The sequence below is a fragment of the Podarcis bocagei genome, assembly GCF_964188305.1.
Source record: "Podarcis bocagei genome assembly, chromosome: 6".
NCBI classification, from domain to species: Eukaryota; Metazoa; Chordata; class Lepidosauria; order Squamata; family Lacertidae; genus Podarcis; species Podarcis bocagei.
The window spans coordinates 96,508,898-96,520,412 of NC_138130.1; the positions used below are offsets into that span (position 1 = coordinate 96,508,898).

General features: G+C 49.7%; 1 protein-coding gene across 1 annotated transcript; it reads left to right on the forward strand.

Moving 5' to 3' along the window:
- Nucleotides 1–3,597: 3,597 nt before the first annotated feature.
- FAM181B (family with sequence similarity 181 member B) lies at nt 3,598–10,801 on the forward strand. The gene has a single exon (XM_081197432.1). The coding sequence runs from the start codon at nt 4,487–4,489 to the stop codon at nt 5,660–5,662; it is 1,176 nt and encodes a 391-aa protein (XP_081053558.1). The 5' UTR covers nt 3,598–4,486; the 3' UTR covers nt 5,663–10,801.
- Nucleotides 10,802–11,515: the final 714 nt, after the last annotated feature.

The following is an 11,515-nucleotide window of genomic DNA, read 5'->3' on the forward strand; positions in this document are numbered from 1 at the left end:
TATTATTATTACTACTACTACTACTACTACTACTTTTTAAAAATGCTGCTTCTTTGACTGTTGGTGCCCTCCAACTGGAGATTTGAACACTGGATTTCCCCAATCCCCATGCAAAGGCCTTTAACCACTGCACCGCACTGCCCATTTGCCTGGTCTGCGACGTGAGACACCACACCACGGACTCTCCAAAGCACCGGATTTTGCCAGCTTCTTCGAAGGGGCCTCCCGCGAGCTGGATTGCGAGCATGGCAAGTTCTTGCAAAGTCCAGACTTCCTGTCCGGTTTTTGCAAAGCCCGCACAGACCCTCCCTCCCCTTTTAGGTCACCGAGCGCAAAGCACCAGTTTATTTCCTTTTAATTTAACAGCTCTCGCAGCTTTTCCAGTTAAATCGACTGTTCATTATTGAGAGCCCTCCCCTCCTCCCCTTGGAGGGTTTCTGGAGGCCTGTGTGGTGCAGTTTAATGAAGCTTTGGCACAAAGCTCTCTTTCAGGGAAGGCGAAGAATAGACCGGCCTATTTAGGTCCTGCGAGGCTGTATGTCAAAGCCTCCCCATAATACTTGTCAGGGAAGGGCAGAAATTCCCACTGCTGGAAGAATGCGCCAGGAGTCGACTTGCCGGATTGACGAGCAGATTAAGACGCAAGCAGGAAATGAGAATGTGTGTTTGGAACACCTGTTTGGCCCCTCTCATTTTCCCACCGCTGGGGGGGGGGGGAGAAAACCCACATCACTTTCATCCAAAAGCCAAAACTCTAATCTATTTGCCTTTTCCTTGCTGCAAGGCAAGGTCCCTCTCCTTCCACCCTGACAACCGCAGCAAAACGGAAAGCCAGGGTGGTTCACCGATAGCAAAAAGAGATATGGATGATGCAGTCCACAGCGAAGCACTTTTCAGAGGGAGAGGGCTTATTTATATATATTTTAAAAATCTTTAAAATCTTTTTTAAAAAAAGATTAATAATACAGATTATTAATATGCAATCGTATAATAATATAATTACAGATAGGTAGCCGTGTTGGTCTGCCATAGTCAAAATAAAAAAATTCCTTCCAGTAGCACCTTAAAGACCAACTAAGTTAGTTCTTGGTATGAGCTTTCGTGTGCATGCACACTTCTTCTGACACACCATGGGAAAGGTTTTGAAATTATTGGCATATTATTAAATGATAATAAAATTATTAGAGATTATTGTTGAAATATGAAGCGGTATTTCTGTGATGGTTTGAACAAACCGTTTTTAAAACTGTGTTTCGATCATTGCAACCCACCCTGGGACCTTAGGATGAAGGGTGGGTAATTAGTAACAACAACAACCTAATTAATGCATTTATTTAGGTTGTTGTAGTAGTGCTGGTTGTATAGTTAAAGCTATGGTTTCCCCAGTAGTGATGTATGGAAGTGAGAGCTGGACCATAAAGAAGGCTGATGGCCGAAGTATTGATGCTTTTGAATTATGGTGCTGGAGGAGACTCTTGAGAGTCCCATGGACTGCAAGAAGATCAAACCTCTCCATTCTGAAGGAAATCAGCCCTGAGTGCTCACTGGAAGGACAGATCCTGAAGCTGAGGCTCCAATACTTTGGCCACCTCATGAGAAGAGAAGACTCCCTGGAAAAGACCCTGATGTTGGGAAAGATGGAGGGCACAAGGAGAAGGGGACGACAGAGGACGAGATGGTTGGACAGTGTTCTCGAAGCTACCAGCATGAGTTTGACCAAACAACGGGAGGCAGTGGAAGACAGGAGTGCCTGGCGTGCTCTGGTCCATGGGGTCACGAAGAGTCGGACATGACTAAACGACTAAACAACAACAACAAGAAGTAGTGCTGGTGCTGCAAAGTTTATATAGACCACCTTTCTGAACCATGCTGTCCTGGGAGTTTGCCCCCCAAAACATCCTACAAAGAAAAATTTATTTACAGACCCCTTTTCCTGTACGTACTGCAATGCAATGGTGTACAATCTAACACAGGCTTGTGGGTTTTTAGACTTGGGGGCCGAATGGAGCACTTTGATCCTCTCTGTCTGGCCCTCGGGTGTCTCCCCAGGCCACCACAACCCTCACCTTCCCTGCTCCTTGTACTCCTTGGTTACGTCTTCTGCCTGGCTAGAAGGCACCCTTGAAATCTGATAATGTCTTTTGCTTTCCAGGATGGTGGATGGAGAGGTTTACGTGTGCAAACCTCTGACTTCTGTGTGGCTGGAATGTAGCCTATTGTTCAAGGTCAGATTCGTTGCTCCGCCCACATGCCTCTGGCTCCACCCACCACCCAGGTTATGGCTACCGGAAGTGTGCCTTGAAAGGGAACGGAGGCTGGAAAAGTCAAGTAAGAAAAGACATGATGGAGGCTTACAAAATTATATATGGTGTAGAGAAAGTGGATAAAATTCTGGACCACCCAATAAAGCTGAATGTTGGATAACTCAGGACAAAAGAAGTATTGTTTCACACTCCACCTAGTTGAATTATGAGATTCGCTCCCACCCATGGTTGTAGCCAAGTAAAACTTCATTAACTGACCAATCATGGTGCAGATAGCTTGGTTCTGCTCCCCTAACATAAATCCTGGCTATGCCCATGCTCCCACCAGCAAGGGATTTAGGATAGTGTGGGTAGTTCTCCCCCAGGGTGCTGAGACATTGAGAAGATCCATAATTAAGAAGCTCCATTTGGTATCCATTAGCAATGGGTACCAACTTGGATGGCTCTAAAGACAGATTCATAGAATTATGAAGGCAATGTTTTGGGGGGTGGGCAGGTGTGGGGGACTCCCTGGTCCTGAATGGGGTAACTGTGCCCCTGAAGGATCACGTGTGCAGCCTGGGAGTCATTTTGGACTCACAGCTGTCCTTGGAGGCACAGGTTAATTCTGTGTCCAGGGCAGCTGTCTACCAGCTCCATCTGGTACACAGGCTGAGACCCTACCTACCCGCAGACTGTCTCACCAGAGTGGTGCATACTCTAGTTATCTCCCCTTGGACTACTGCAATACGCTCTACGTGGGGCTACCTTTGAAGGTGACTCAGAAACTACAACTAATCCAGAATGCGGCAGCTAGACTGGTGACTAGGAGTGGCCGCCGAGACCGTATCACACCGGTCCTGAAACACCTACATTGGCTCCCAGTATGTTTCCGAGCATAATTCAAAGTGTTGGTGATGACCTTTAAAGCCTTAAACGGCCTCAGCCCAGTATACCTGAAGGAGCGTCTCCACCCTCATCATTCAGCCCGGACACCGAGGTCCAGCTCCAAGGGCCTTCTGGCGGTTCCCTCACTGCGAGAAGTGAGGTTACAGGGAACCAGGCAGAGGGCCTTCTTGGTGGCGGTGCCCACCCTGTGGAGCGCCCTTCCATTAGATGTCAAGGAAATAAACAACTATCTGACTTTTAGAAGACATCTGAAGGCAGCCCTGTTTATAGAAGGTTTTAATGTTTGATGTTTTACCGTGTTTAAGCTGTTGGTAGTCGCCCAGAATGGCTGGGGAAACCCAGCCAGATGGGTGTGGTATAAATAATAATAATAATAATAATAATAATAATAATAATAATAATAATTAGTCTAACCCCCTGTAATGCAAGGATCTTTTGCCTAATGTCACGAACCCAAACTCTACCAACTGAGTCATCCCAGGTCCAAGGAGGAGAAGGCAATCAATGGCTACTAGCCATGAAGACCACCATCTCTGAATTGCAGTAGCTGGGAATCACAAGCCTGGAGAAAGCTTTTGCACTCAAGTCCTGCTAGTTCTGCTTCGCATTGGGGCTTATCTGGCTGCACAGGGTGAGAGCAGGATGCTAAGACCAAACTGCGGGGATCAGGCCAATGGCCCATGTAGTCTGGCATCCTGTTCTCAACAGGAAAGATGCAGCCCGTGGCAAACCAGCGAGCAGAATTTCCTCTCCCGACCTGCGGTTTCCAACAGTTGGAATTCTGCTGAACTTAGACGTGCCACCAGCCTGATTCAGTATCCAGGTTCTTCTTGAGAAAGGAGGGTTTATTTATTTCAAAGGCACGCCCAATAAAGGGTTAACCCCCCATCTGAAAAGGGTGGTGGTCCCTCCTCCCCACGACGCATCAGCAACCTCTTCCTCCTCCTCCTCCTCCTCTGGGAGCCAAATGTAAAAGCGCGATGGGGCGGGGAGGAGGGAGGATGCCGTCGGAGAGCCGTCGGAGCGAGGCCAAGAGCTGATGTCCAGCCTCTTCCCAGTTTGCATCGGTGACCCAGGCAACGAGATCGAGCCGAGGAGGCTGCTTTGCGCGCGGCTGCGGCTGGACAAAAAGGCTCGGGAGAGGGAGAGAGAAAATGCCACCGCGCTGCGCCGGCTGGTGGCCTCGACGGCCGTTTCCTCCTCCCGGGTACCGAAAGTAGCCACGAGGGGTGTTTACCGGAAAAGCAGTGCTTGCTTTTTATCCCCTGCATTTTTTTTATTTTTGGGAAGAAAAAGCTTTTCGTCTTCTTTAAGGAGCAAAGCACTCGACGGCGATGGCGGTGCAAGCGGCGGCGGTTCACCCGCACCACCATTTCATCCCGTTTTGCTTCCCCGGCGCCGCGGGGCTGGGGGATTTCGTCGACCTGGAAAAGAGCTACGAGGACGGGGGGACCCTCTTGCTAGGAGGCGGAGGAGCCGGAGTAGCAGGAGGGGGCGACCCCGGGGATTTCAAAGAAGCCACCCGGGACCTCCTGAGCTTCATCGACTCGGCTTGCAGCAACATCAAACTAGCCTTGGACAAGCCGGTGAAATCCAAGCGCAAAGTCAACCACCGGAAATATTTGCAGAAGCAGATCAAGCGCTGCACCGGCATGATCGGGGGAGCCCAGACGGCTGCTGCAACGCCCGGGAGCCAGGAGGCGTCTAATAATAATAACAGTAGTAATAGTAGTAATAATATGAGCTCCCAGCAGCAGCCACATCCTGCTAACAAGAGGACTCCGGCTGGGACGGCGCATGGCGCGGCATCGGCGTCCGCCTCGCCCCCCGGCGGCGCCGCGGCGCACTGCAAAGCGCCCCAGAAGCGCGAAGCCAGCGCGCTGCAGAGCAAAAGCCTGGCGGCGCTCTTCGGCTCCGTGCGCCCGTCGGGCTTCGATCGTGCCGTCGGGGCCGCTGCGGGCGGCGGCGTCGGGCCGTCGGGAGAGAAGGAAGGCGGCCCGGGTCCCTCTGCCTCCACCGGCGGGAAGAAAGTGCCTCTCCGCAACCGCAACCTGCCCCTTTCCTTCTTCACCGAGCCGGCCGCGGCGAGCTCCGTCCCGAAAGACGCAGCGGGCCCCGTCCCGTCGGAGGAGCTCTTCGACCTGCTGGCCGTCCCCGACTACAGCGCCCTGCTCCCTCCCGCCGAGCCGGAGCAGCCGGTCTTCCCCAGCAGCCGCCTGCAGCCGCCGGATCTGGGCTTGGAAGCGCCTCTCTACGAGCCCCTGCACCCGCTGCCCCACTTGCTCTTCTCCGACGCCCCCCTGCGGCCCCTCGCCGCCCTCTACGCCGCCCCTTCGGACCCGGCAGCGGCGCCCGAGAGCAGCAGCGGCGCCGCGGCGGGGGCGCACGTCCCGGCCGCGGCCTTTGCTCCCTTCTTCCCCGAGTGCGCGCTCCCGTCTGCGCCGCCGGCCATGCCCTACGATTACGCCTCGGGGTATAGTAGGGGGGTTCCTGCTTATTCCACCCTTTAGACGAGGGAGGCTGAGCTCTGAAAGAGAAGGGGGTTGGAAGGTTTTGGGGACTGGCAGATCCCCCAAATTTCAGCGGCACTGGCGCTTTTTTATTTTGGAGTTTAATGGATCCCATAAAAAATGCCTCGAATAAAGGGCGTCTATTAAGGGCGGAAATGGCTCTGGAGAACTCCCAGTTCCTGCTTAATAGCCCCTGGGCAGATCTACACCTTAGCAGTAAAGGACATCAGGAGAGCTCTGTAGCAGGATCAGGCCAGGGGGACCCCATCCAGTCCAACATTTTGTGGATGCCACCCAGATGCCAGGGGGAAACTCAGTGCAGTGATCCCCACCCAGCAGCTGGCATTTGGGAGGCATGCTGCCAACCCTGTGCATGCCTACTTGGAAGTAAGCCCAGGGTTCAGTGAGGCTTACTCCCAGGTAAGTGGTGCATAGGATTGTAGTCTTTTATCGTTATCCCCTCTTCCCTTGGGCATGTGGGGGACTTACAGTGCAACCCTAGCTGTGTCTACTCAGAAGTAAGCACTGTTTAATTCAGTGGGTCCACTCAGATTGTGATGTTCATTAGAAAGCAGCTCAGGGGGACCACAGAACGCCAGATATCTTTAACCCTTCCTTTCCCTCCCACGATTCTGATGAAAACCATCGCTGCCAGGGATTCTTTCACTGTGATTCTTGCATTGTATGGGGTTGGACTAGATGCCCCTTGGGGGTCCCTTCCAACACTACCACGATACGATTCTACGCTATGAGACTTGGAATGAGGGAGGAAAAATCCCCCCCTAAGGCTAATTGGGGCGGGCGGGATTTTTTTATCAGAATAACAGCCAGGGTGGGAAGGGTTAACCCCCCCCACTGCCGCCCTGCACGTTGTGGTCCCGATGACCCCCCCATGCCCCTATGATTAAATAAAACAAATCCCTGACATGCCTTTTAGCAATGTTAAATTTGGCTCTCGTTAAATTGGCATAGCAACCAATGTCTTTGTCCAAGGAGCCCCTGTGAGAGCGGAAGTCTGGCGAAGAATCCTAGCAAGGATTTGAAACTAAAGTTCCCGGATCCTTTGGGCGGGATGCTGTAAGGGTTGACATATGTCTGGAACTCCCCGGACATAGTCGGAATACGGTAGTCAGTACATGGTGTCTGGGCGGAAAAGTTCAACAGCTTTGCCAAAAAAAAAGCTCAAAAACTTTTGTGTCCGGATTTTCGCCTTAGAAACCAAGGAAGTTCAGTGAGCACAAAAGCCTGTCTTGCCATACTTCTAACCGGCCTCTATATAGTGGTTGAGGATCACAAATTGAGGGAGAGTGCTTTCCTGCAGACATCTGGTTGGCCAACTCTTAGAGCAGGTCTCTGGACTAGATGGCAGGGGCTTGGTCTGATCCAACAGGGCTCTCCTGCTCATCCCAGGGTTATATTTTGACACAAGCACCATCTGGTCCATGGGTTGTCGATAGAGGCAGATGCATGCCAGCACTGAATAACGTTAGAGGTTGTTTAGTGTGTTAACATACATATCTTGCTTGTTGCCATATGGGGTCTGTTCTTAACCATCTCCTGATTGTCTTTGGTCATCCTGCACATAAAAAGGGTTTTGGGTGTTTTTTGGGGGTGAGATTCTGAAATGAAAATGCCAATTGTTCTTGCTTCCCTTGTTTATTATGCCTCTTGGTTTTCGCTCCTGTGAAATCCTGATTCCCAGCGTCCTGCCTGTTTTAAAAGCTCCCTGCAAGCAGAAAGGAAGGTCTGCTGGCCAAAGGCCAAAACAGAAACCTGCAACTCACTTGAAAACCCACCCAAGAGTTTAAGGCTGTGGTTCTCTGCCCGGTTACCTGGGAGTAGGTCTTGATGAACTCCGGGACTTACTTCTGTGTAAACCTATGTAGGATTGGGGTGGCAGAACACCTGCTTTGCATGCAGAATGACCCAGGTTCAATCCGCAACATCTCCAGGTTGCACAGACCCCTGTCTCAAACGCTGGAGAGCTGCTCTCAGTCAGTGTAGACAATATTGATCTAGATGGACCAATGGTCTGACTCTGTGTAAAGCAGCCTCTGGTGTCCAGCACAATCTGATTTATAACATTCTTAGGTTCCCGGTGCTATTCAGGAATATGCAGAATACCTCCCCTCCTGAGCTGACTTGATTTCTACTTACTTAACCCTAACACATGAGTCTGCATGAGAAAGGCGTGCACCCCTGTCGCATGTGGAAATGGTGCGCCACTTTTGCTGCATATTTGCAGTGCAGTTTGGAAGCCACTGTAGGGCCTTGCCGGCACTGTCACATGGCACACATATTTGTAGTGCCTTCACTGGATGGGTGCTATAAATTGTAAGGGGAGATACAGGTCTGTAGACATGTGGAGGACGCTTTGCTCGAAGCTTTGACCAGCTGCAGATCCCTGGCGCATGGCCTGGTGTGTTTACAGATGCACGTCTCTCCACACTCAACTGGTTCATTGGGAGACAACATGGTGTACTCACGGAGAAACCCATTTGCCGTGTGAAGGAGGGCTATAAAATGCCACTTGTCTGGTCACCAGTGGTCAGTTAAGGATTTCCTCCAGGCGACCAGGTTACGAAAGCTGCTTCTTTCCTGTTTTCGGTCGCGACTAACGTAGGTACAAGTGATCGGATGGGAAAGTAAACATTTGGGATGGAAGACTTTGTAACGTGGGAAACCTGTTTCTGAATCTCATGACTTATTTGATTTTCCTTTCTAGCAGGGGTGGGTAACCTGTGTGCCTCTACATGTTACTGAACTACAAGTCCCATGACTCTTGGCTGTTCTGGAAGGGGCTGATGGGAACTGTAGTTCAGCAAAGCATGGGGAGGCACCATTACCCATCCCTGGTTTTACCTAACTGCCCCTGGATTTTCTTTTCCATGGGGCCAACACTAACTGGGTTTGTGTGAGTTGATTTTAGATTTTGGGGGAACGACGCAGGGGAAAGAATGATAAACTCTTCCCACAAAACTGAAACCCCTCTCATCTCTGTATTAGACACCTTAGATTCAGGCTGCACATGACCTAGAATAAAGATGTAGAATTCTGGACTGAACCAATTCAGAGCGCAGGGGTGCAGGTGTGTGAAGTATTACAGTGGTACCTCTGGTTATGAACGCTTCAGGTTACAAGCTCCGCTAGTAGCTGCTCCTGGTTGCAAACTTTGCCCCAGGATGCGAATGGAAATCGTGCACCAGAGGCGCGCGCACATCGGGAGGCCCCACTAGCGAAAGCACGCCTCAAGATAAGAATGGTTTCAGCTTAAGAACAGACCTCCAGAACGAATTAAGTTCAGAGGTACCACTGTATGTACTTTTGAAAGTTTCCCATGCGAAACAAAACCACAATAAGCCCTCTCTGCATAGAGCAAACCAATATCTAAGAGCGAGGTTTAAATTCTTTCTTACCCTGATGTGCTGGTTTATTTCATTTGGGTGCTGTTCTTCCTTCCCCCACAAAGGTGTCCGCCTCCCCCCCCGGGGGGGCAGCTGAAATGGTACATTCCAGGATTTTACTACCTTATTCTGTCCTTAAAGTGTAGATTGGCTGTTATTGCTGTCATAAGGTGTGTATACACCAGGCCGTTTTTCATGCAGGTGTAATGCGCACGGTTAGCTTTCCTCCTATATCCTGTAAGAAAACGGTTCACGTCTGAAGCAGCCATAATTCAGGACCGGGACGTCTTCATTTTGAGTCAGAGATGACCCTGCCAGCTCCAGTTCCCTTGAACTATTCAGGTTGCTAGTGACGCGGCAGGCCCTCTGCCCACACCAGGTCCTTTTAGGGACATCAGTCTGCTAGGAACGCCTGCCATTCAATTGCGCTCCATTGAAATGCATGGGACGGAAGTCCTTTTACGAACGTCTGTTTCAGTGAGCACTTCCCTGTTGGATTGTGCCCAGCGTGGTTTGCCTGGTGCCATAGAACTTGGCAAACGGAACTGGCCTTCACGGAAAAGACGACCAATATGCCCAGTGGCTGCTATTATTTTTTCTGGCACAGCGCTTGCCCTGAAAAGAGAAATAAATGTACTCTTATCGCATTGAGAGAATTGAGAATTATCTGGTCAGGGAGAATGCCCAAGGAACAGAATTAATTGCCAACCGATGGATTGGCACAGCGATGAATGAAATAGTGTTCATATGGGTCTCAGGTGCTCTTAGTAGTGGCATGATGAATGGAATATGCTGGTGAAAGGATGGAGTCCATCAGCCATCCCGTAAGCCGATCTTGTGGTATTCCGCTCTGCCTTCCCACGGTGGCCAGCAACTTTTTAAAAGAGAAATTTGCAAAGTCAAGGAGCAAATACGCTTGCGGGGCCCACCCTGAACCTGGGAGTGTGTGATGAGTTGGCAAAAGTGCCATTGAGGGAGAATTGGGCGTTGGTCAAAAGGGCGGGGCATGTGGCAAGCTGGCATTAAAGAGGACCTTGGGGCGTGTCGCACTTTGTGGATGACCCTTCGCTTGAAGTATCAGGCGTTGAGCGCTTCTGATGCGGCACTTAAGAGAACTCAGGAAACACATCTAACTAGGCGTGCACACCGAGTCCTATGCAACAATGACTGTCCTGGAGAGACAGAGAGAGGTTTCCTTGCATTAAAAGATGCCTCCGGAAGATCAGCAGGGAACCAGGAATGTCTGTGTTGCCATGGTGGGATGCTGCAATTCTCCTCTGCATCTCTTGTTAGATGCATCTACAGTGGTACCTTGGTTCTCAAACTTAATCCGTTCCGGAAGTCCATTCCAAAACCAAAGCGTTCCAAAACCAAGGCGCCTTTTCCCATAGAAAGTAATGCAAAACGGATTAATCCGTTCCAGACTTTCAAAAACAACCCCTAAAACAGCAGTTTAACATGAAATTTACTATCTAACGAGACCACTGATCCACAAAATGAGAGCAGTAATCAATGTACTGTACTATAAAATAAATAAGACCGTATTGTAGATGATAAAAATTAAAATTATTTTTTTTTCTTACTTGCACTGATGATAGGCATTGTTTGAATAGGGGGCTTTTATCCATTTCTGCAGTCACACAATCAATCAATCAATCAATCAATCAGTAGCTGAACTGGGTTCCACACAGTCACAGAAACAAATTAACTGAAGAAGCCTCAAAAACAGAAACGCAAATTACCGTATTTTTTGCACCATAACACTCACTTTTTTCCTCCTAAAAAGTAAGGGGAAATGTCTGTGCGTGTTATGGAGGGAATGCCTACGGGTGGCATGCCTACGGATTTTCCTCCTTTAGAAACTACGTGCGTGTTATGGTCGGGTGCGTGTTATAGAGCGAAAAATACGGTAAATAGCAAAAACAAAAGTGCCAAACCTAATCCGTTCCGGTAGTCTGTTTGACTTCCGAAATGTTCGAAAACCAAGGTGCAGCTTCTGATTGGTGCAGGTGCTCCAGAAACAATAGCCGACAGCCGGATTGGACGTTTGGCTTCCGAAAAATGTTTGAAAACTGGAACACTTCTGGGTTTTCGGCGCTGAGAACCAAGGTACCAATGTACATGGCATCTCCAATGGTACTGGGTAAATGTTGCTTATACTGGTTGGGGGGGAAAATACCACCATATTCAAGAGTGGCTAAATCATGACACCGACTTTACACCTCCTTAATCCTGATGACATTTCTGTGCATTGTAAAACATATTTAATTCATTTGGGCATTATTTTTTACTGAATGTGAGAAGTCCCTGGTTATATTTTTCCTTGGGGCGCAGTGTTTGTTCTAACTCCTAGTACAGTGATCAATTGCTAGATGTGTGTGACGTTAGCCTGTTACGACGGGGGTTGTTCTTTCGACGGCAGCCATGACTAATTGTACGTGACTTTCTG